The sequence below is a fragment of the Penicillium cosmopolitanum genome (assembly GCF_028827165.1).
Source record: "Penicillium cosmopolitanum strain IBT 29677 chromosome Unknown utg000005l:1.0-4006212.0:1.0-4009387.0, whole genome shotgun sequence".
NCBI lineage: Eukaryota > Fungi > Ascomycota > Eurotiomycetes > Eurotiales > Aspergillaceae > Penicillium > Penicillium cosmopolitanum.
The window spans coordinates 3,027,199-3,049,815 of NW_026622675.1; the positions used below are offsets into that span (position 1 = coordinate 3,027,199).

Below are 22,617 nucleotides of genomic sequence, written 5' to 3' on the forward strand. Positions count from 1 at the left end.
CGTTTGTCCCTAAATACAAACCTTTTTATTATCAGGGAAAAACCCACTTCCACCAGTACCGTTTAACTACAGTAATTCCCATCAGCGTTCTAGGCTTAAAGTTTAGAGGAAGCTATCCAAGTCTACGGAAATAGTTCACTCTGGCCGAGTTTCCTCGTAAAGGATAGGATCGGTCTAGAACTAGTGCTCATCAATTTGAGCTAGGGGTACGGACACAGGCGCCATAAAGTAAACTCGGATACAGAGGCTAAGGTTTGAATTCTTTGATAAATAACCTTGAACAAGTATGTCGAGGGCAATCGAGGCAGCAGGGTCAGGATAAGGGGAGGAGAGTGTTGGAAGACCCCGTAAGAGAGGGCGGACGGGGCATCTTATAGGCGCTCGATCAGGCTGAGCGAGATAGAGGGGGCCCTAGTTTAGGATACAGAGGGGAGCCATTTTCGGCGTCGTTTGGTCGCCAGTGGAAACAGGGGGAACAATCGTTGAAGTCGAGCGTCAACAGCGGACAAGAGGATGATGACTAACAGCGCTGGTTGGGTGCAGAATAGAGAGCAGTACAATGGAGCGGGCGGTCAAGCAACAGCTCGCCGTCCAAAGTTACGGGTAGAAAGGCGGCCGTTTCTGGCGCCAGAGGTTGTCATTTTCGGCGTCGATTTCACAGGTCCCTATATTCTATGTGTAAATCTCTCTTTCTCTTTTACTCTAATCTTTTCTCTTATATCTGTTTCGAAGAGCTCAGACATCAATGGAAGCCTCTTTAAAATAATTTAAAAGATCGAGGTCTAATATATATATTTTTCTTAATTTTTAATTCTTTTGCTTTGAGTATGCGGTATATGGTTGGAAGATAGTTATACGGTATACCAAGTCCAATCATGTTGACCCACATTCAACGGTTGACCGTCGTCTGCCGAGGACAAAAGCGGTGAATCACAGCAACCATATTTTCCCACTAGTCTCGAAAGGCGATAAGGAAAACAGGTTATCGGATCGGATCTGCACTGACCTTGCACTCCCGGGGCCCCTCACGGAGTCAAACTTGCCATTGTTATCAACTCAATGCGCGATGTCTAGTACTTCCTACGTCACCGAACTACAATGGCAATAGACTCTAGATCTACCTGTCCTCGTGAAATCAGATGTGACACGGAACAGGACAGGATTCGCGATCTTTCAAGGTGCGCTTTGCCGTCTCTGACGTCGCCGATCTCGCCGATAGCGCATGCTGATTTTGAATACCCCCACTGTCTAGATACTACTGTACATTCGAACAAGACCCTCAATCAGCAAACAGTCCCCGCCTTTCTCCTGATCCTACGTTGACTGCGCTCACGCAACTTGGAGTCTATCGTTTTGGATGCAACCGTTCTTTCGTTTCAATAATTGATGGCGAACAGCAACATCTCATCTCCGAAGCAACCGCCTCAGTCTCTTTGCGCAATGGAGACAACCACCTTCCCAATGACGGAATCTACCTCGGCGTCCGGACGCTCGACCTGGAATGGGGTGTGTGCCCTCATGCCATTCGTCTTTTCACAGGACAGGATTCGTCGAAGATAATGGACACCGAAAACATAACCGCCAACCGAACCCGCAATATAATCCGTGATTTTACCTCGGAAGATTTCTATAAAGATCGTCCTTACGTCCAAAACTGGCCATACTTCCGTTTCTATGCTGAAGTGCCCCTATACAGCCCATCCGGGTATGTGCTAGGCTCATATTGTGTTGTCGACAATAAGGCACGAACAGAGTTCGGAGATGAGGAAGTCGCGGCTTTACAAGAGATTGCAGATGCCATCTCCCAGCATCTTGAGAATATTCGGATTGTTCATTATAACCAACGGGAAGAAAGTTTGGTGAAAGGCTTAACCAGTTTCGTTAAAGGCAGCATGGAACCTGACCGCGCTGATATTTTCAACCGACTTGCAGAGTCACGAGAAAAACTGAGTCTTCAAAATATGACCTCCTCGGATAGCGGAATTCACACTGATGAGACGAGTGCATTTCTTTCAACGAATCAGTCCAGCAGTGATGAGTCCGTCTTAAATCAAGGATCTTCAATGACGCAAGAAGATGGGACCTTTTCCCTTTTCTCAGATGCAAAAGACTCGGGGATGACACAACCTACTACTCAACCATCTTCGCTTGCCCCGGGATCACCAGAATCAACAGAACTGTTAACATATGACGAGGACTCTCCTTACGCAACGATGGAAGACGTATCCATCGCTGAACATTTGGCTGCGATCTTCTCTCGCGCCGCTAATCTCCTCAAATCGTCGATGGATCTGGACGGAGTAGTGTTTCTTGACGCTCGTCAGAGTGACTCGCAATTGTCAGTTTTCATCTTTCCTTTACTTAAACATCCACTAACGTGATGAAGTGACCTCCCCGATAGTTCTGCGAACAAAAGTGTTTCCTCAACCTCCAGGCACTTGGATTCCTTGAACGACCCTTGGGACTGTCTTGAGGGCAACCGAACTACCGAAGATCCGCCAGATAGTGCGAAAAACCTCTGTCGGCCCTTGAACCATGATACAAGCATGCCACCCATCGATAAACCTTGCCCAGAACCTCAGCTCGCTCTATCAGAAAACATTCTTCGGATTTTGATCAAGAATTTCCCAAATGGCCACACATTCGACGTGAAAGATGGGACCGACACTCTGCAAGACAAGGTTTCCCGCCTGCTTGCACATAACCTACCAGATGCGAAATCAGTACTTTTTATTCCACTGTGGGACTGGAATAAATCACGTTGGTTAGCTGGAACGCTAGTCTGGACGAATGACCACCGCCGCCCATTGGGTATCGAAGAACTGCATTACTTCAAAGTTTTTGGTGATTCTATCATTTCCGAGGTCTCAAGGGTGCACTGGAACGCAACTGAGAAGTCAAAATTTGACTTCGTATCATCTATAAGCCACGAGCTTCGCTCTCCGCTTCACGGGATACTTGGAAGCACAGAATTGGTGCAATCTTTGCCGCTCCAGCCCTCTCAGCATGATATGATAAAAATGATAGAAAGATCAGGCCTGACCCTGTTGGACACGATTGATCATCTGTGAGCTTTTCTTATTTATACCGCAAATGGTTATTCCTAACTTTACTGTTTCTAGGCTTGAGTATTGCAAGATAAACGACCTGGTGACTAAAAGTTCAGGTGAATCGAGAGCCATGAAAAATGGAGACTCCGACTTTGACCTTGGCATACTAGTCGAAGAGGTAGCGACCGTTCTTTGCGCTGGCCAACAATCGCAATATGACACCAATATCCCGGATGTAATGTCTCCATCTGGGCCTAGCGCAGATGTGCATGACCGACTTCATAGTCAAAGTGCTAAAGCTCCGGTCATAATACGACTTGAGCAACTCGATTCCTGGATGGTGCGATCCGCGGTCGGTGCTTGGAAAAGAATACTGATGAACATTATCGGTAACGCAATGAAATGGACTAAGAGCGGCCTCATCGAGGTGACACTGTCAAAAGTGAGACCTGAAAGTCGCCACGGCTCTCCCTTTGCCAATGTATGTGTCCGAGATACCGGCTGTGGGATTTCACGCGACTTTCTTAAGGACATGCTTTTTTCTCCGTTCGCTCAGGAGGACCCACTAGCGCCGGGTGTTGGACTTGGCCTCAACATCGCACGCAGATTGGCCATGTCCCTTGGAGGCAATATTAACGTCAAAAGTGAAATGGGCGCAGGCACCCAAGTCGATATTCTTATTCCTGTTACGATTGCTCAATCCGCCGAATCAGCGGATCCTCATTCATCGATCACAGACACTCTCGTTCCACCACCATTGATCAAGGCATCTATAATTGGATTACAGCTTCACCCAGAGGTGGATGAAGTGCCGACGGGAATTTTAAGCGTAAATGCAAAACGGAACTTATCCATTCGCAATGCGCTCATGGACGTGTTCACGACAAAACTGGGCTGGCAACTGTCACCACGAAAGTTTTCCGACAGAATGCATGGGGATGTCTCGATCATCGAGGAAGCAGACCTTAGCCACATGTTAATCGAAGGGTCACTACCTCTAACTGGCTCTCAGGGCGTTCGAGATTTCTTTATTGTCCTCGGCGATAAGACATCGTTGTTGACTGGTGATCTACCTGCAAATATTATCCGCGTTCCACCGCCGTGAGTTATATCCATTCTTTTCTCCAGTGATGGTACTGCAAGCTGACTATTCATTAAAGGTTCGGACCTCGGAGTCTCCATGACGCCGCTGAAAGATTTCTCAACCTTTTCAAGGCATCGATGCACTTGGACCCGACGGATCTGGCTCCCATTTCCACCCTGTCAATGAACCATCCGGAAATATCAACTCCAACGGCAGATCGAATCTCCTTGAAAATAGTTGACTCTTCCCTAACCGGGTACAACTCGACACAATCTCCTCCTCTCGATCCCCCTGAGTTCTTTGCCCCTCAACTAGAGTGTTCACGAGAAACCATCAATGTACTGATTGTGGATGATAACGACATCAATCTCAAGGTACGTATGCACCTATCAAAACTTTTGTGCTATAAAAATCCACCCCATGCTGCTGTCTGAACTCCCCATGCTCACTGTTGTCCTTAAGATTATGTCTACATTTATACGCAAAATTGGCTTCCAATACGACACAGCTTCGAATGGACTCATAGCTCTTGAGAAGTATAGGAATTCTAATCAACGATATGTCTTCGTCTTGATGGGTAAGCCTCGAATTCATTCCCAAACTCCTCTACTACCTTGGTTGGTCCATTGACAATGACAGATATATCTATGCCCGTAATGGACGGATTGGTTGCGACAAGGAAGATACGCGAATACGAAATGATCAACGGATTCAATCCAGCCTGCATCATGGCTGTTACGGCTGTTGCCTCTAATGAGACACGGGAGGCAGCGTTAAAGGCAGGTGTCGATGACTTTTTGGTCAAACCGTTGTCTCTTGCAAGACTTCGTGAATTGATGCGGTGTTGAATTCTTTAGACATATATCACAATTCCCAATCAGTTCGACCAAATAAGCATGTCATCCCACAGTGCTATGGAGACTCAGATCGATCTCCACACAAGAACCTGGGCAGTCTTATGATGGACGCGCTATACTAGTAACTTGAAAGGACCTCCGGTATTAAACGCAGGCATTTTTCAATATCATTAATTTACCAACTGGGGTTTGATAATTTCAAGGCTACAAGTCCAACATAATCATTTGTCTATCCCGAGAATCAGTATATGGAACATGAAACTATCATAGTATTATACCTACCAATGTTGGAACAGGTGCTGATCGATATGAAAAGTCGAAAATCGCGGAGCTACCGAGCCAAACGCCAAACAATATCTGAACGTCTGACAGACAAACCCAATGATAATGGTCTAAGGCGGGGAAGCCTGAGTAGGCGGAGGGATCGACTCTGTCTTATCCACTTTGGACTAGCGCCTTGAGGCATCTGTGTGTACTATTTTAAAAGTGACATCAGGGGTGCGCATAGACTACGCCAAATATGGTAATCTAGAAGTTCTGCCAATGATAGGCCTTAGGACAACTAGGAGCTCAACAGGGGTAGGAGGCTCAGATGGTAGCTAGGTCTATTGGAGGCCATGCTATCCAAAAATCGCCCCAATCGCCCCCATGGACCCCTGGCTGAGCAAAGGCTGTGAAAATGCGTCATAGCTAACATTTGGACCATTGCCGGAACTATTTATTTCCCTCCCACGACACCGAATATTCCTGTCTTCATAGGACTTATGTATTAACTGCCCAGGTGCCAAATTGCCTGTATTCCAATAAATTCACAATGGCACAAAACCTCGACTCGAGTCTACCGAATGGGGCTGTATTCAACAGTCAAAAAGTTCAGGGCTATCATTATCCTCAACAAGGACCAGGTGCCACCACACCACCCCAAGGCCTCTACCCCCCAAAGGTAAGAGCTCTGGTCAAGAACATTGTGGATCCTTACCATTTTTCTGAGGCCTTGGACGTAATGCTGACTTTCAAAACTAGCAAGAACCAGGGTGTGGACTAAGTCCCGCCGGGAGTAGCCAGCAAGAATACCCTGGTCTATTCAATGAGCAACGAGTACCACAAAACCAATTTCCTGCTGGGCCAGGATATGGTATACCTTCGGGCATACCAGGAAATCTTCCATATCCTCAGCAACAACCATACGCACCGGTAGGTGAGAATGCCTCGTATTACGGGACTGCGCCTCTAGACCAGTATGGAAACGCTATCGGCCCTGCTGGTCCACAAGACGAGAAAGGCCTTGGCTCAAGTGTCGTCGGCGGTGCTGCTGGTGGCTATGCCGGCCATCACTTGGGAGGCGGATTCCTAGGGAGTACAGCTGGAGCAGTTCTGGGAGCAATTGGCATGAACGCCGCAACACATCAAGTGTAAGTCTAGGGTCCGTTCAATTTGCCTCTGTTTTATCCAGAGGTCAGAAGTGACTAATTAGCTTTTTTTATCCTTGATAGGAATGGCCAGAACAAAAAGCATAAGAAGCATAAACATCACAAAAAGCGTCATGGATGTCACAAGCATCGCAGACGGTATTCCAGCTCATCTTCGAGCTCGAGCAATTAAGTCTCAGTGATCGGGTTCATGGTTGTTTCTGCTACCTTTTCATTGGGCTTGGCTGGAAGATCTGTCGAATATAATTGGATCCGCACCTGGGAAGGGGGACTCGGAGAGTTATTTTTTCTCTCATATTTGTAAACATCATTGCCGTTCGTGAAATATATGGTGGGAATTTCAATTTCAATCTTTTTCGCCCAGCTGCGTGATATAATAAGATTTCTTGGGATGAGAAGGGATGAAGACGAGAGCCCTCTGGATGCAGAAAAAGGATGTGTTAGAGGAATACAGGGCTTACACTAAGCGCATAATTCAAGGTTACCTAATACAGAGAAGTAAGTGGCGTTCACTAAGCACTCGCCATTCATTATTACTACTAGTGATCGGTAGTTCCTAAATATGCGCAAAACAGGGCTGGCTCTCAATGGTTACCGATAATATTTGGCGTTAAATACTGGTAGTAAAGCCGGTACTTCGGATAGGGTATCACAGATTAATACATTCACAATCTCCCATCTATGATCGTTCAAATCCCATGCCATCATCATCATATACAAACAGCCTCAAAATAGCCTTGGCAACCTCCACGCCATCATGTTCCAGATGCGCTGTCTCGCCTGCGCGATTCGCATGTTCGAAGTCTTTGATTCCACCGCCGTCGACACGGATCTGGATCTGTCTTTTTACCATATCCTTGTCAAACGCCAAGTGAGCCTGCGTGGTGAACAGCCGATTTGCGATGTATAGGCCTTGAATAGGTGTATGCTCAGTGCGTCCCCAGCAAGCGATTTCCGTTTCCGGAGATATCATAGTGGGTCCCGCAGATGCAGCAGTAGGCGGTAGGACTACTTGGTCCTGGTGCATCTGGTGCAAATGTACATGGTCTTTGCGTGTGCGGAATAGCCGTTGCCCGACAGGCGTGAGGTTGATTCGGCAGTGACCTAATTCCCAATCTTGTGAAGGCGCGGGCCCGACGGAACCCCCAAGGAGGCGAGCTAGGAGTTGGTGACCGAAGCAGACTCCCAGGAAGTGGAAATCAGGGCGCTGTATCCAGAGATTTTTGAGAAGCTCCAGGAGATCGAGAATCCATTGATTGTTCCCGTGCGCGTCGTACACGCTGCCCGTGATCAGCAGCCCGTCAAAACGATCGAATTCTTTCACGGTTGGAATCCGACCACCATGTTCGGACACGACAAAGACTTGGTCAGTCTCAACGCCCAGAGGTGGATGGTGAGCGCCGCCAGCTTTGGAGAAATGTTCATGGACGATCCGGCCAAAGGATCCTCGCATGGAATATGTGTCTGGATGAGGCTTGTCGGTCTCGAGGACCATGAGACGTACAACAGGCGCCGATGGAGTGGGCTTGTAGGTCTGATCCATGCTGTATGCTTGCTTTCTGGTATGATTTGTGAAGTGAAAGGGAATGCGGCGACCTGGGTTGCAAAGTGAACAGTGGGTTGAAGAAATGGGGTCTACGGAGCCAGGCGGCCAGCAACGTAATGATCGCTTCTTGCCAATGCCAATGCCAATGCCAATGCCAAGTGACTCGGCACTTCCTTTTGGTAAGAAAACCTGGGCATAATGTCATGGATCTCGACGATTGGAACCGACCCACTACCAAGGTCTTGCTGAGGACGTCTTGGCCTCTGCCTTTTTACGATGATGTCATAGCATTATCTGGCCACCATCAACGGTCTCATTGCAACTCGAAAGAGCCATTCGAGTTCATGATATCTATCTTCTTAATAGGCGTCATGTAAATAAGCTCTTTTTTCTTCTCCTTTGATTGGTGCCTTACAAGTTTTCCTTGATAATTAGGGTTCGATATGCACTGCTGAAGATTTTTCATTGGTAGATCGGCGTACCTTGAAAGGAACCTCAACAAACTTGAAAATTCCCATCATCGACAATATTTAAAAATGCCAAATTCCCTTCCTAAACACGTATTTGCTACTAATTTCGAGAGCAGTTGAATAGATCCGAACCAGCTCCTCGTCAAGCTCTACGGTGGCCTTGGCACATTCTGACCTGTGGCTCACGAACAAACAGATGTATCTCAGATCGACATAGATCGGACGATTGTGCTGATTTTAATTTGAAAAATATGACCAAGGGATTGAAAAGCAATTTCAAGATGGTTAAGTGCCCACGGAACCCCTTCCCTCCCTCTGTGAAGGGATTGAGGTCATAATCGATATGAGTGGGTCGTGGAAAAAGTTAGGTTCCATTCCAGACTAAGAAAAACACCTGATTCTGAGGCTTTAACGCGAGTTGTAAGCTCATAGTTTGAATATCAATTAGTACTTACAATCTGGAAATGAATCTTTACCATTAGTCGTAAACATCGGAGGATAATTGGGTCGGAACATGCTATGAAAATGCCGCTGAAACTGCAGACATCCGTTTATCCCAACAACTTCTAGTACTAGTGCGATTTTCGGTACTACTGACTTGAACTAGAACCCTCCAGGGCTGTCACTGGTAATTTCTAGGCATATGATTTGATATGAGAATATATTGTGCGATGATTTGGTAGAAACAAAAGATGTTAGAAGGTTTGAAGACCCTGGGGATAAATATTGCTTTCGGGCTGAAGTCAGATTCAGACTCAGATCATCGGATAGCTAGGTTAGATGAAAACCGCGGTGTGATAGTAGCCAATTGCGTGCCAGTATGTTTCTCAACTGCACAATGCATCAAGGCGTCCCGTATTATAACCAAGACCAAGCTCTGCAGGGTATGGGAATTCTAGGTTTCACAAGTGAGATGACAAGAAGAAATGTTGTTACGTACCTGATTATCATTCTTCATGCAAGATGGGTCACTTCAACAAGATATGCAGGTGCCGTGCATGAATGCCCCAAAAACCCACTAAAACCTTGGAATAAAGAAACATATTTTCAGGCCTCCATTGATGCAGGTCACGGTAGTGCATGAAGTCTGACATTATGCTGTAGTTAGCTGGTAGGACACCTGCAGCTAGTAGCCCGGTGAATTTCCGAGACCTTTTTCCCCTATTTTCCTGGGCTATTCATCCAAGCCGTACTAGGTAGCCTGGCTCAACCTTTGTAGAATATACCCCTTTTTTTTCCTCGTCTCTTCCCTCTTGGAATCTTACTGAGATATCGCTGCCTGAGGCACTAATCCCGATTGCCGTGCTTCTCTCTTGCACCAATATCACATTACAACCTTTCTCCATTAACAGCCTGCTGGCACAACACTCGGGGAATTTTCCAAGAATCGGTCTCGCTTACCACCCTCGACTGACTGGTGCTCCATCGTCCCTAGGCAGATCCCTGACATCAGGCCCGATAACGATCTTCGGGCCTTTCGATTCTTTAATCTTCAAACCTCCATCTCGCTGCCATCAGCCGCTGCATATTTCATAATGGAGTTACAAGGTGCTCATCCATCAGGGCGAAGCAAATTACGCCTTTTCGTGATTATAACAGCGCTTTCGGTACCGTTTCGCCCCCAGAAAATCCAGTGCCTTTTTGCTAACCCATGAACCAGTTATCGATGTTTATCGCTGCCCTGAGATCAAAGTATCATGGCAACAGCGAACCCTACAATCGCGTCACAGTTTAACAGCGCTTCCGGGTATACGTGGATAGGTGGTAGGTGGAGGCCTGCTTCACCTTACTATGATGATCATGCCTCATTCATCTTCTAGGCGCATATCTCTTGGCAAATGCAGCATCGGCGTGTATTTGGGCCAAACTTTCTGATATTTGGGGCCGGACTCCCCTTTTACTTTTCGCTATTGGCCTTTTCTTTCTTACGTCGATTTTATGTGCGACGGCGACGATGATGAGTATTCTCATTGTTGGTCGCGCTTTACAAGGCGTGGCAGGTGGCGGCTTGCTCCAAATTGTTACAATCATCATCTCTAATATGTTCAGTGTCAGGTAAGAGACTAAGATCTCTGTACTGGCGTTTAATATTGACGTTTCCAATAGACAACGAAGTCTATATCTTGGTCTGATGGAGCTCATGTGGGCTTTTGCCGCCGGGATTGGGCCTTTGCTCGGTGGAGCCTTCTCCCAGTATGTCAACTGGAGATGGGTATTCTGGATCAATTTACCAGTCGCCAGTATTGCATTTGTTCTGATCTTCCTTTCCTTGGATGTACACAACCCCGAGACCGGGATCGTGGATGGCGTCCGAGCAATCGACTGGTTCGGCAGTCTCTCCTTTCTTGGCCTGACTCTTATGCTTCTGCTAGGGCTAAATCTTGGTGGTGTGACATTTCCCTGGAAATCACCGCAGGTCATTTGTCTGATTGTATTTGGAGTTATATGCTTGTTGCTATTCATTTACAGTGAGAAGCGGCTCGCAGCAGACCCCCTGATGCCTCTGTATATCTTCACTCGAGTCTCAAGCGCTGCTACGTTGTTAGTGACATTCGCGCATGGTTTTGTCAGTCTTTTTACTTACTTTACCCATATATTTTCTAACAATATTACAGGTCTTCATTGCCGGAGAGTACTACATGCCTCTTTACTTACAATCTGTTCATGGATCGTCGGCCATGGGTTCGGGCATTCTTGTCCTTCCACTGGTCATTATGGAAGCCGTGTCTGGCGTTCTCACAGGCGTCATCATCCACCGCACAGGCCGGTATCTAGATCTTATCTGGATTGGCCTAGCCTTCATGACGGTCGGAAATGGGCTCTACATTAATCTTTCGGTGAACTCGCATATAGGCGAGATCATTGGATATCAGATTCTCAGTGGACTGGGTATCGGGTTTTTATTCCAGACTCCGATCATTGCTATTCAGGCTACGGTATCCCAAGAAGATACTGCTACAGTTACAGCAACGCTCGGCTTTGTACGTAACATGGCAAATGCTTTCTCTGTTATAATTGGCGGTGTTGTTTTCCAGAATAGCATGGCAAAAAGACAAGATAGTTTATTGGCTTCCGGGATGTCTCCAAGCATGGCCGCTCATATGTCCGGCGGCTCCGCTTCTGCGAACATTGAGTCTATCGGAGCTATTACCGACATAGCGCAGCTACTTGCGGTTAGAGAGGCTTTTGCATGGATCTTAAAGAACATGTGGATTTTGTATACATCCATGTCTGCTCTCGGTATCCTCTTCTCGGCCTTCATCCTGAGGTTGAAGTTGAACAAGGAGCATGTGGAAACTAAGACAGGCTTGAAAGTTGAAGCAACCCCTGCTGTGGAGAACGTACCTTGTGTGTAGTACTCCGATTGCCGGATCTTGGTATCCTGTGTGAAGTTACATGTCTCTTGCATTTGAATACTCCAAATACAATTTCAGATTCTTTGCTCGTATACGCACTACCACAAAACCTAGGGTCGGGTTTGAAATTCTATCCTTCACGTGGTGATAGCTATGAGTCAGTATTGATTCTCAGAAACCGGATAAGATTTGATCGTATTTATCACTGAGAAGACGGAGTTAGACTAAACACCACTCTCTTCGGTGTAGCACGAACAATCCAAAATCGCCTCCAGTGGAAGAGTCCATTTCGAATATTCAGGACTGCGAGGACGACAGTAGGGTGGTTCAGTATTTGAAACCCTTGGCGTGATACAATGCTGTCTGCGAAGACATTCCTGCACGTTTGCTGCTTTATTTGCACGCATGGTAGCAAACACAAAAACCAGGAGCTATTAGAGCGCTTTCATCAGGCTCCGTTCAATATACTTGTGTACCAGTCAATTTTCGTCACATTGCATAATCAAATTCCGCCTACGACTTTCGAGTCACTGACAACTATGCGGTCATTCTGGGTAGTACAGATCGGCCATGGGGCTTGTATCAAGGAGCTCTGTCTTTTTCCGCCATCAGGCGTGAGCCGGCAGGTAGCTTTGAAAAGACGACTATATTTAAGGGTCACCTCCGAGGGCAGACAGTCATACGAGCTGGGTCATCCAGGGGGAGTGGGCCAGCCTTAGGCTTCAGGCACCCCCGTATGCCGCCTACGGTGACTGTTATAGGGAGAACTCGAGTTATAGTGACTACTCTGGCTCCATTTGCGAACAGTGGTAGCTCAGTGGACACCGTATTTCTTAAGATGCACCAATTTGACAATTCCCTGGAGTTGTGTCCGAATAATGGGATCTTTCCAATATCCTTTGTCCTTCCGGATGCGCTTCCTTTTGACGCTAGTCCCAGGAACCCAAAACCAAGAATAGGATTCAACAACGGTCACTTTCAACTCCCGCCGAGCATTAACTACAAAGGGGATCAGTTCTGCCCTCAGATGTGTAGCGTTGCCTACTACATTTATGCTGAAGTTGCTTTGCAACGCGGCGAAAGGCGCCATGTCAAGAAAGAAGTTCGGCTCCTTCCCTTGTACTTGGAGAAACCACCTCGGCTCTGGGTCAATAGCAGCAATATCCAACTTTCTGACGTAACTCGACTTCGAAAGACGCTGTGGACCGCCAGTACGGGCCAGCTCACACTGCATTCAAGTTCCTCTCTGCAAAAGTCTATATATCTTCCTTTTGATAGTCAAGGTAGACTGGATATAGCCCCACTGCATCTAGATCTCGATTTAGATCTCGAGGGGCTTGAGGTATCAAGCAAGCTACCACAAGAGTGTCAACTTCGTGCAGTTCTTGAGGCTGTTACGTACTTGACTACAACGCCAATGAGCGAGCTGCCTGACGGAGTACGCCTTTGCCATGACCCGAATGCGCAAGTGTTTCGAAGAACTTTATATTTGTGGAAGAACAAAGGCTTGAGTCTGGACTGGGTCGAAAAGGGTGGGAAAGCCAGCAGTTTACGCCAGGGGGCTGTGTCAATCCCAGTTGCCATACCCGGGGAGGCTACTGTTTGTCCAACATTCTATCATTGTTATATTTCTAGGGAATATTTTATGCGAATTGAGCTAATTGATGGGAGATCCCAACCCCTCCATCTCAAGCTACCCCTTCAGATATATAATTCCCTCGAATTATAAGTGAGCAATCGAGTATGTCTCCTCTATGTTCTGTACGGAAAATATGTGAATGTTTAGATTACGATATTGTCCCATGAAATCAGAAGCATCCCAGCGAAACAGAAGCAGGTCTGAGCTCTGCAATTCATCGCCACATTCCTAGAGTCGAGTTTTTGTTTGATTATACCCCTAGCTCCATTTGCATGAAGCGTCTGACCATCAGCCTTTGCGACTAGTAGTATCCCAATTGACTTTCTGACAGAAAGGCCTCAACTGGGCGCGACTGGTACTATTACATTTGTATCCAAGTTCCAAGGTTATGGTAGTTGGAGTTGTGGCCCGTAGGACACCCTCCCTTCCCCCCGGTTTACCAAAGATAGTAGAGACCGGAGGTCATAAAAGTTGCGGAGGTGGTAAGCAAATGTTGTGAATGTCATCATGAAGTTTATAATAGTAAGCTTGCTTCCTCGATAAAGTCTTGAAAACTACTGTTCGCTAATGTTCCACTCAAATACTAACTATTTTCCGCCATAATGATTGGTACAGCTTTTCACCCCATGTTTCGGAGGATTGAGCAACAAAGCCCCATGGCACACTATCAGAGTAGCACAGCCGGAGGAATTTTAGTCTGGTGAGGGGTTTTCGGGCGTCCCGCAGAGACTTCCAGGGGCTCAGTGGGAGCTCAATGCCGAGTTCTCTGCAAGTTTGCATATTTTGAAACGGATTACAACCTTGTAACGGGTCAAATTGTTGCCTAATACATAGACATACAAACTTCCTACAAGTTGCCTTGCCTGTGGTGGGCGTTGAATTCCAAAGTTGCTACGCGAGAATCCTCTCAGGATCGATCTCGATATGTACTCATTTCGACTGGGGTGGAGCAACCTTCATCAGACGCCTTTAGGCCAATACCTAAATCACCCATCGATAAAGCGGGTCATACCTTCGTGTTAGTAGCCCGGAGAAGAATAAGTTGAAAACCAGGCGCCGGAGGGACATATGCTGCACCCTGCCGGTGGCCTGAATTTTGCTTTTGCTTTTTTGGGAAAAGGGCGATCGCCAGGGTGCTGCACCAATCTACTAGGTCGAACTTGTTCTCTAGTACTAGATATACCTACCTGGACAGGCTCTTTATATTGCCTGGTCAACAAACACTCTAGCCCTTACTGTCTGCTCGAAACCTCCCAGATCTGACCTGCCATCATGTTTATTGTCATTGGACTTTTTATCATATTCGCCCTTTGCGCATATAAACCTTTCTTCCATCCATTGTTTTTCTCCTCTCTATCAAGCATTCCAAATGCAAATTGGCTTTCGGCAATAACACCTATCTGGATGCAATGGAAGAGATTTCAAGGCGAAGAAGTATCGACCTTCCAGAATGCCTTCATGACAAAGGGGCCTATTGTCAGAGTTTCACCGAATGAGATTGCCGTGAATGACATAGATGCCGTCCGTGTAGTCCATGGCTATGCACAAAACAACTGTACAAAGACGAGCTCGTACTCCGTCTTCATGCACAACGGGTATGCTTTTGGCTGTGTTCTAATAGTCCGTCCTTTGACTTTCCCAATTTTCTATACTCATACAACATCAGCGCTCGCAACTGCTTTTCCTCTCTTGGCACTGATCATTCCATGCGTCGGCATCGAATCAGCTCGGTTTACACCAAGCCCTATGTTCAATCATCCCCTCATGTCCGCACTTTGCTTTCTCACCTGTTACAGAAACGTCTTTTGCCCACGCTTGGAAAACATGCGCGAGAAGGCACCGCATTGGACGTTCTTCCGGTAAATTTTGCCTTTAGTCTGGACTTTGTGTCCTCATTTATTTTCGGTCTTCCTCGCTCTACAAATTTCTTGGAGCACATCGAAGCTCGCGATCGATGGTTGGAGTCTTACGCAACAATCTACTCAGGAAGACCTCTTTTCTGGCTTCAGGAATATCCTGATCTCGTTGCTACTATGAGAAAGTTGGGTGATCCCCTGTCCCTCAAGAATACTTTAACGCAGTAGATCTCTTTGATTCCTGGATTCTTTCGCTTGTGGACGCAACAGAGACGGCATTACTTCAGCCTGACATGGACAAGTCCGAGCCTGGTCATTTCCCAGAAATGTACCACACACTGCGATCAAGTATACTGAAGCAAGCTGGCGGGAGAGCAAATTTATCCAAGATACCCTCATCATCACAGCGCCTTGAGCTGGCCAGCGAATGCTTGGATCACTTAGGTTAGTCTTCCGCTTCTATCATCCTCTATTGTTGTGGTGGCTCTCAATTGACTGGACTAAAGTTGCGACCCGAGATACATTTGGTAAATTCATTCTGGCCCCTCTGCTGCACGATTGAAACAGTGACAATTTTCTCATGACTGATTTCAGGCATTGTCTTCTCATTCGTTCTCCTATACATTTCCCGCCATCCCGAAGCTCAAATAAAGCTCCGTGAAGAGCTTCGCCCGATGAAGGAAATATTCCATCTCGCCGGTGGGAAGGAGAAATCCCTTCCATCTGCAAAATCATTGGAATCTCTCCTTATCTCAATGCCGTGCTCAAGGAGTCTATCCGTCTACGTGGAAATGTCCCCACTTCCAACCCACGCGTTACTCCGGCTGGTACACTGGCAAAATTGGGCCCTTATGCAAATATTCCCCCTGGTGTCAGGGTCAGTGCCTTTGCCTGGTGCTTACATAGAAGGGAAGAGGTCTTTCCAGATGCAGAAGCTTGGATACCCAATCGTTGGCTCGGTGAAAATCAGCAATTTGCACCTGGTGACCAGGATCGATGGTTTTGGGCATTTGGAACTGGCAGCCGACGATGTTTGGGTCAAAACCTGGCTCTTGAAAGTTAGTCAGGCCTCTTTGAATTTGAAATCTCATATGTGCTGACATTTTCATCGCCAGTGCTGCGCTTCTCAATGGCAGCCATATTCAGCAACTTCGAAGTTTCAATTCATGATGATACTCGGTTCCTGAATGCATCTGGATTTGTTACTGGCAAAGGAGGGGAAAATCTAGAGCTGATGTTCAAGCACCTCTAGGAGAATATGTTTATCTTATGGTGGCCTGAAACCGAGTATGGCCGGCAGTTGCACGGAGATAGGTTCGAGGTTGAAAAGGTCTACTGATTATTTATTCCATATCAGAGGTATGGAAATATTTTTATCAGGTTCAAATGTTGCCGAGCGGAGCCCTGGTCGATACAAAGTGACATATTGTGCTTGTTCAACATCCCTGTTTGACCATTTACAACATGAGTCACATAGAGTAACATAACACCCCAATAACATCTTTCTTTCGAAACAACTCAAATTAGGAAAATGCTGCTGCACGTAGTAGAGGACCCCCGGGAAATATGCTCTGGTGGGAGCATGTCAAGATATATTTTACAACCTTGGAATGGCTCATCAACCTTGGAAGCCCTGGAGCCGACAGTGACGGGCCTAAAGCCCACTGGAAGCTTGGAAATCGCCAGGTCTCGAGTCGGAAATGTTGTTTTTTGGTCAGATCTGACTTCCTATTTTACTTACCAGCAAGGTCCTCAGGCTAGAGTCGGTCTACTTATCTTCGGCCTCCTCCGCTGTTTCCTAGCGCAACCGAATCATTTTTCCGCCAGCATTGGAGCCCGCTGCCAAGGCTTGGCATCTGCATATATCGATATGTTTTTGTCACTTGAAATTTTCTCTTATGAAGATTCAATTAAGTTCCATTGGAATCATGGTATCGGAGAAGCAGGGTACCGTTGTCAAATATATCTCTTCTGATGGCAGCGTTGACGCAAGGTTATCTTTCGAGTTCAGCAAACAGGAACATGCTCTTGGCTGGTGGGATGCCATGCGTTTGCATTACCCCGCCATAGGCTGGGGAATTTTCATGAATCTGGTGAGTGAAATTATTTCTTATAGAGACTATTGCATACTCATGATTCCAGGCAACTGTTCTCAAAGGCATCGACGGAGGAATCGTTCGCAGCCTGGTCGGACTTCCTGTCTTCAAGGAGACATACGGATATAACGACAATGGAAAATACACGATCGCAGCGCAGTGGCTATCCGCCTTCAATTATGCCAACCTTCTAGGTGCTATTGTCGGCGCAATTTTGTCTGGAATTGCCTATGACCGCTTTGGACCTCGATTGATGACAGTAGGCTGCTGTGTGCTCTCGATTGCGTTCATATTCGTGCAGTTCTTTAGCCATACCCCAGCTCAGCTTTTCGTCGGTGAGCTGATCAACGGCTGTATCATTGCGTTTTACCCTATTTGTGCATCGGCATATGTCGGCGAAGTCACTCCCCTCGTGCTTCGCGGATTCACAGCCACTATGACTAACCTTGCTTTCTCAATTGGCTCTCTGCTCGCTTCTGGTATCCTCAAAGGAACGGAGTCCATGGACAGCAAGTGGTCGTACAAAATTCCTATCGCAACTCAATGGGCCCTACCATGCATTATGCTTTTACTGGTGCCTCTGTGCCCCGACCCGCCATACTGGTTGTGTCGCAAGGGTCGTTATGAGGACGCTATGATCTCACTGCGTCGACTTGGGACCTCAACTCCAGATATACCGAAGAAATTAGCACACATAAAGGAGACTCTTCGGGTTGAAAAAAGCCATCAGGGGGAACGGCCCAATTATATTGATTGTTTCCGTGGTTCTAATTGCCGTCGTCTGGTCATTTGTGTTATGGCATATAATATGCAAGCATTTGCGGGCAATGTTTTCTTTCTCAGTTATGCCGTGCATTTCATGGAGCTGGCTGGACTCGATGCTTCGGATGCATTCTCTATGAATATTGGTCTCACCGCACTGGGACTACTGGGAACTTGCATATCGTGGTTTCTACTCTCCTACATTGGTCGGCGAACCGTGTATATTTTTGGATGCTCCACGCTGGCCGTTGTACTGTCCATAATCGGTGCCGTCGATCTTGCCCCACGGCAACCATCTACCACGTGGGCGCAGTGTGGCTTGATGCTACTCTGTACTTTTGTGTATGACATGAGCTTGGGACCATTTTGCTACGTTCTATTGGCCGAGGTATCTTCTGCAAAACTCCGTGGACTTACAATCGCACTCTCAACTGTGAGCTGCTTTATCTGGTCGATTGTTTTTGCGGTTGTCATACCATATGCCATGAATGAGGATGAGGGTAATTGGCGTGGAAAAATTGGATTTTTGTTCTCGGGTCTTAGTTTCCTAAGTGCTGTCTATTGCTTCTGGTGCGTCCCGGAAACAAAAGATCGTACATTCGAGGAACTGGATATATTGTTTGAGCGGCAGGTGCCAAGTCGTAAGTTCAAGTATTTCAAGATTGATGTTGATGTTGGTGGTAGGCGTCTGGAATGATCCTCTCAGGATATTAGAATTTTATAGAGTAGAATCCATGAAATCAACATGAATTTCTTGTGCAAGGGAATCGATCAATGTCATGGACGGGATATGGTATTCAAATGCGTGACATGCATCGTGTAAGTCCTAGTATTCAATCATATATCTGATAGGCGGATATTAAGAGAGGACAAGGACTTGATTTTAGGGTATCATATTGCTTCTAGTCCAATAATGGTCAAACTGTTCCAAGGTTGCTGCCCATTCACTTTGCGTGGGAACCGTTGCCTCAGGCACCAATATTTCCTTTGCCCTTTCCTTCACTTTCTCCTTTCCCGGCCACCACCGTTCACAATTTGACATTTGCCTCCGTGACTATCGGCCAGAAGTGCTCTTTCTTCGAGCAGCGACCAGCCGCAACCGCGATACGAATACGATTGACTTAATATGAAGAAGGTAAGCTTTTGTGTTTTAAAGCCTCGGGCTAGAGTTACGCCGCGATGATACGCTATATATCTTGCCAAGGAATCGAGGGTGACAAAATGCGGGGTGAAGTTACATTTCGGCTCTTGAGATCTAAAAAGCCTTCCGCTGAATGATTAATTCCTTCCGCTGAATGATTAATTCGGGAAAGATTGTCGAATTGAAGTCTTGGCGATGACCTCTTGATGGAATTATCGTGCCTTTCGGTATAGCTTGGACCGACGCCAGGCGAGAAATTCCATCTGGGCTTGGTCAATATGCCCCGGATTTTTGAATGCGGGGTTGGACCATATGCCCGGTGGCTCAGTTGATGGAATGGATGATCTTGAGCAGTTCCGATATAAAATGGCTTCGAGGACCGACACATGGATGGCTAGGCATCATGGCTCTTTCAATTTCTCAGGTCTCATTCGAGCACCATCGGACGGCCTTGGGTATAGCGGAGACTTCTCCCCGGATTTCCTGGCGATTCGATGGACAAGTCTCGGATTGGCATCAAGCATCTTATGATCTTGAAATTCAAAGGCCAGGAAAGGATGCAGAGACTTTCCACGTGGATTCTGCGGAGTCTGTTCTTGTTCCATGGCCCAGCGACCCCCTAGAGTCAGGAGAAGAGGCGACCGTTCGGGTGAAATCTTCCGGGGGCAGAGACAAACCTAGTACATCATGGTCGCATCCTGTTTCTGTCGAACCGGGGCTTCTCACCCCCGAAGATTGGAAAGAGGCGGTTGTTTTGGCGTCAGACCGAGCTACCGAGGTCAACGCCACCCACCGACCTATCTACTTTCGAAAGGATTTTGCCTTGGACCAGGACATTGCATCGGCAAGGTTATACATCACGGCGTTAGGACTATATGAGGCTCGTTTGAACGGTCAGCGGGTTGGTGATCATGTTCTTGCCCCAGGTTGGCAGTCGTACACGCATCGCCATGAGTACAATACTTACGATGTCACCGATCTTCTAAAGAATGGAGAGAATACCGTGGGTCTGACTGTTGGCGAGGGCTGGTACTCAGGACGCCTGGCGTGGGAGAACAATCGAAATATTTACGGGGATACACTAGGCGTACTTTGTCTACTCGCAGTAACCAACTCCAACGGTACAAAGACGTACATCTCCACCGACACAACATGGAAATCTAGCACTGGCCCCATTATCTCTTCTGAGATTTATGATGGGGAGACATACGATTCTAGGCTGGAGCAAAAGGGATGGGATTCTCCAGGATTTGATAAGTCGAGCTGGCTCGGTGTCCGTGAGCTCAACTTTTCTAAAGATGCCCTCGCTGCCCCAGATGCACCGCCGGTGAGACGTGTTGGGGAGCACAAGCTTGAGAATGTGTTTTCTAGCGCTTCAGGCAAGACGGTGTTGGACTTTGGGCAGAACTTGGTCGGCTGGCTGCGCATTCGCGTCAAGGGGCCGAGAGGCCAAAGCATTAGTTTTGTTCACACCGAAGGTATGATAGTATGGCGACCAGTTGCCTGTACGTCAGCTGCTAATCTCCACTAGTTATGGAAGATGGAGAAGTCGCAACACGCCCTCTTCGCACTGCCAAAGCAACAGACAATTTCACACTTTCTGGCGGAAATGATGAATGGGAACCTTCATTCACGTTCCACGGCTTCCGATATGTTCAGGTCGAAGGCTGGCCAAATGAAACTAAACTCGACGCTGATTCAGTCACTGCGATCGTTGTTCATACGGATATGGAGCAGACTGCATTCTTTGATTGTTCTGACTCGCTGCTGAACCGGCTTCACAAAAATATTCTCTGGAGCATGCGTGGCAACTTTTTGAGTATTCCCACAGATTGTCCTCAGCGTGATGAACGTCTGGGATGGACAGGCGACATTCATGCCTTTAGTAGAACTGCAAATTTTGTCTACGACACGGCCGGCTTTCTTCGCGGGTGGTTACGGGATGCGCGCTCTGAGCAAAAAGAGAACAATTGTCAGAAGCCTGTTTTCTCTATCAAACCCATTGCCCCTTGCTAATCAGACCTTTAGATGCCCCGCCATATGTTATTCCAAATGTTCTAGGAGATTCGTCAGCAACCTCAATTTGGGGAGATTCAATTGTGGCTGTACCTTGGCAACTTTTTCAATCTTTCGGAGATGAGAAAATGCTCGAAGAACAGTATGCCGGAGCCAAAGACTGGATTGATAAGGGGGTCCTTAGGAACGAAGTCGGGCTATGGAATCGTTCGACCTTCCAATACGCTGACTGGCTGGACCCTAAAGGCACCCCAGACAATCCAGGGGATGCTACAACGGACAAATATTTGGTCTCCGATGCATATCTGATCCACAGCACCGAGCTTGTGGCTAACATGTCCACCCAACTCTCTCTCGTCGAAAACGCCGAGAAATATACCAAGGCTCGCGCTAAACTGACCAACGCCTTCCAGGATGCCTGGGTATCTCAGAATGGAACTGTGGCAAATGAGACGCAGACAGGCCTAACATTGCCACTGTATTTCCGATTGTTTTCTGATCCAGCACATTATACATCTGCTACGAAGCGACTTGTCAATCTCGTAAAGGGAAACGAATACAAAGTTGGAACAGGATTCGCCGGGACTCATATCCTCGGACATACACTATCCGAATACGGTGCGGCAGACTCTTTCTATGGCATGTTAATGCAGGAGGAAGATCCGGGTTGGCTTTTCCAAGTGGTGATGAACGGAACCACTACATGGGAACGCTGGGACAGCATGTTGGCAAATGGAAGTGTTAACTCAGGATCAATGACCTCTTTCAATCATTACGCGGTCGGGTCGGTAGGGAGCTGGATCCATGAAAACATTGGTGGGCTAACTCCTTCTGAGCCTGGCTGGAAGAAATTCAATGTCGAAGTACGACCCGGGGGTGGATTGACTGAGGCGACAACCAAGTTCACAAGTGCATATGGCCTTATATCCACGCATTGGACACTACAGATGAGCAAAGGTCATGACAACTGTTCGAAGAAAGAAAGGGTCTTTCATTTGACCGTTCAAGTGCCTCCGAATAGTCAGGCGACCGTTCAACTGCCGTCTTCTGGCTCGGAGAAGAAGCCCATCGTGGTAGGATCGGGAGTGCACGAGTATGAAAGCTGCGTGGTCTAGTTAATATTGTTGAATTGAAATTTTAGGTCAAATTTCGGGCGGCGATACTAGATCGAAGCCACTTCGAACCTCCAAGCCTCACTGGTGATCGCGTTTTAGCCGTTCTAGTTACATGGATCAATCAACCAGCGATAGTACTAGTAATCCTGACGCTCTCAAAAATCATATAAGGATAAAAGCCCGACCGTGAGGCCCACAA

General features: G+C 47.1%; 7 protein-coding genes across 7 annotated transcripts; 6 read left to right on the forward strand and 1 right to left on the reverse strand.

Moving 5' to 3' along the window:
• Positions 1–1,098: 1,098 nt before the first annotated feature.
• Positions 1,099–4,982, forward strand: N7509_004146 (uncharacterized protein; the record flags this gene model as incomplete). Its single annotated transcript, XM_056628783.1, has 7 exons — positions 1,099–1,178; positions 1,253–2,338; positions 2,387–3,067; positions 3,123–4,151; positions 4,211–4,508; positions 4,597–4,711; positions 4,774–4,982. The coding sequence occupies 7 exons, from the start codon at positions 1,099–1,101 to the stop codon at positions 4,980–4,982; spliced, it is 3,498 nt and encodes a 1,165-aa protein (XP_056491517.1).
• Positions 4,983–5,805: 823 nt separating this feature from the next.
• Positions 5,806–6,407, forward strand: N7509_004147 (uncharacterized protein; the record flags this gene model as incomplete). Its single annotated transcript, XM_056628784.1, has 2 exons — positions 5,806–5,934; positions 6,015–6,407. 2 exons carry the CDS (start codon positions 5,806–5,808, stop codon positions 6,405–6,407), a joined length of 522 nt encoding a protein of 173 aa, XP_056491518.1.
• Positions 6,408–7,100: 693 nt separating this feature from the next.
• N7509_004148 (type 1 glutamine amidotransferase) lies at positions 7,101–7,964 on the reverse strand (the record flags this gene model as incomplete). The annotated part of the gene is made up of 1 exon (XM_056628785.1): positions 7,101–7,964. The coding sequence occupies one exon, from the start codon at positions 7,962–7,964 to the stop codon at positions 7,101–7,103; it is 864 nt and encodes a 287-aa protein (XP_056491519.1).
• A 2,170-nt stretch (positions 7,965–10,134) lies between these two features.
• N7509_004149 (MDR family MFS transporter) lies at positions 10,135–11,793 on the forward strand (the record flags this gene model as incomplete). The annotated part of the gene is made up of 4 exons (XM_056628786.1): positions 10,135–10,201; positions 10,258–10,492; positions 10,544–11,003; positions 11,053–11,793. The coding sequence occupies 4 exons, from the start codon at positions 10,135–10,137 to the stop codon at positions 11,791–11,793; spliced, it is 1,503 nt and encodes a 500-aa protein (XP_056491520.1).
• Positions 11,794–14,704: 2,911 nt separating this feature from the next.
• N7509_004150 (Cytochrome P450) lies at positions 14,705–15,295 on the forward strand (the record flags this gene model as incomplete). Its single annotated transcript, XM_056628787.1, has 1 exon — positions 14,705–15,295. The coding sequence occupies one exon, from the start codon at positions 14,705–14,707 to the stop codon at positions 15,293–15,295; it is 591 nt and encodes a 196-aa protein (XP_056491521.1).
• A 1,921-nt stretch (positions 15,296–17,216) lies between these two features.
• On the forward strand, positions 17,217–18,843 carry N7509_004151 (putative MFS alpha-glucoside transporter; the record flags this gene model as incomplete). Its single annotated transcript, XM_056628788.1, has 2 exons — positions 17,217–17,381; positions 17,431–18,843. The coding sequence occupies 2 exons, from the start codon at positions 17,217–17,219 to the stop codon at positions 18,841–18,843; spliced, it is 1,578 nt and encodes a 525-aa protein (XP_056491522.1).
• An 847-nt stretch (positions 18,844–19,690) lies between these two features.
• On the forward strand, positions 19,691–22,418 carry N7509_004152 (uncharacterized protein; the record flags this gene model as incomplete). Its single annotated transcript, XM_056628789.1, has 3 exons — positions 19,691–20,765; positions 20,819–21,259; positions 21,316–22,418. The coding sequence occupies 3 exons, from the start codon at positions 19,691–19,693 to the stop codon at positions 22,416–22,418; spliced, it is 2,619 nt and encodes an 872-aa protein (XP_056491523.1).
• Between the last annotated feature and the right edge of the window lie 199 nt (positions 22,419–22,617).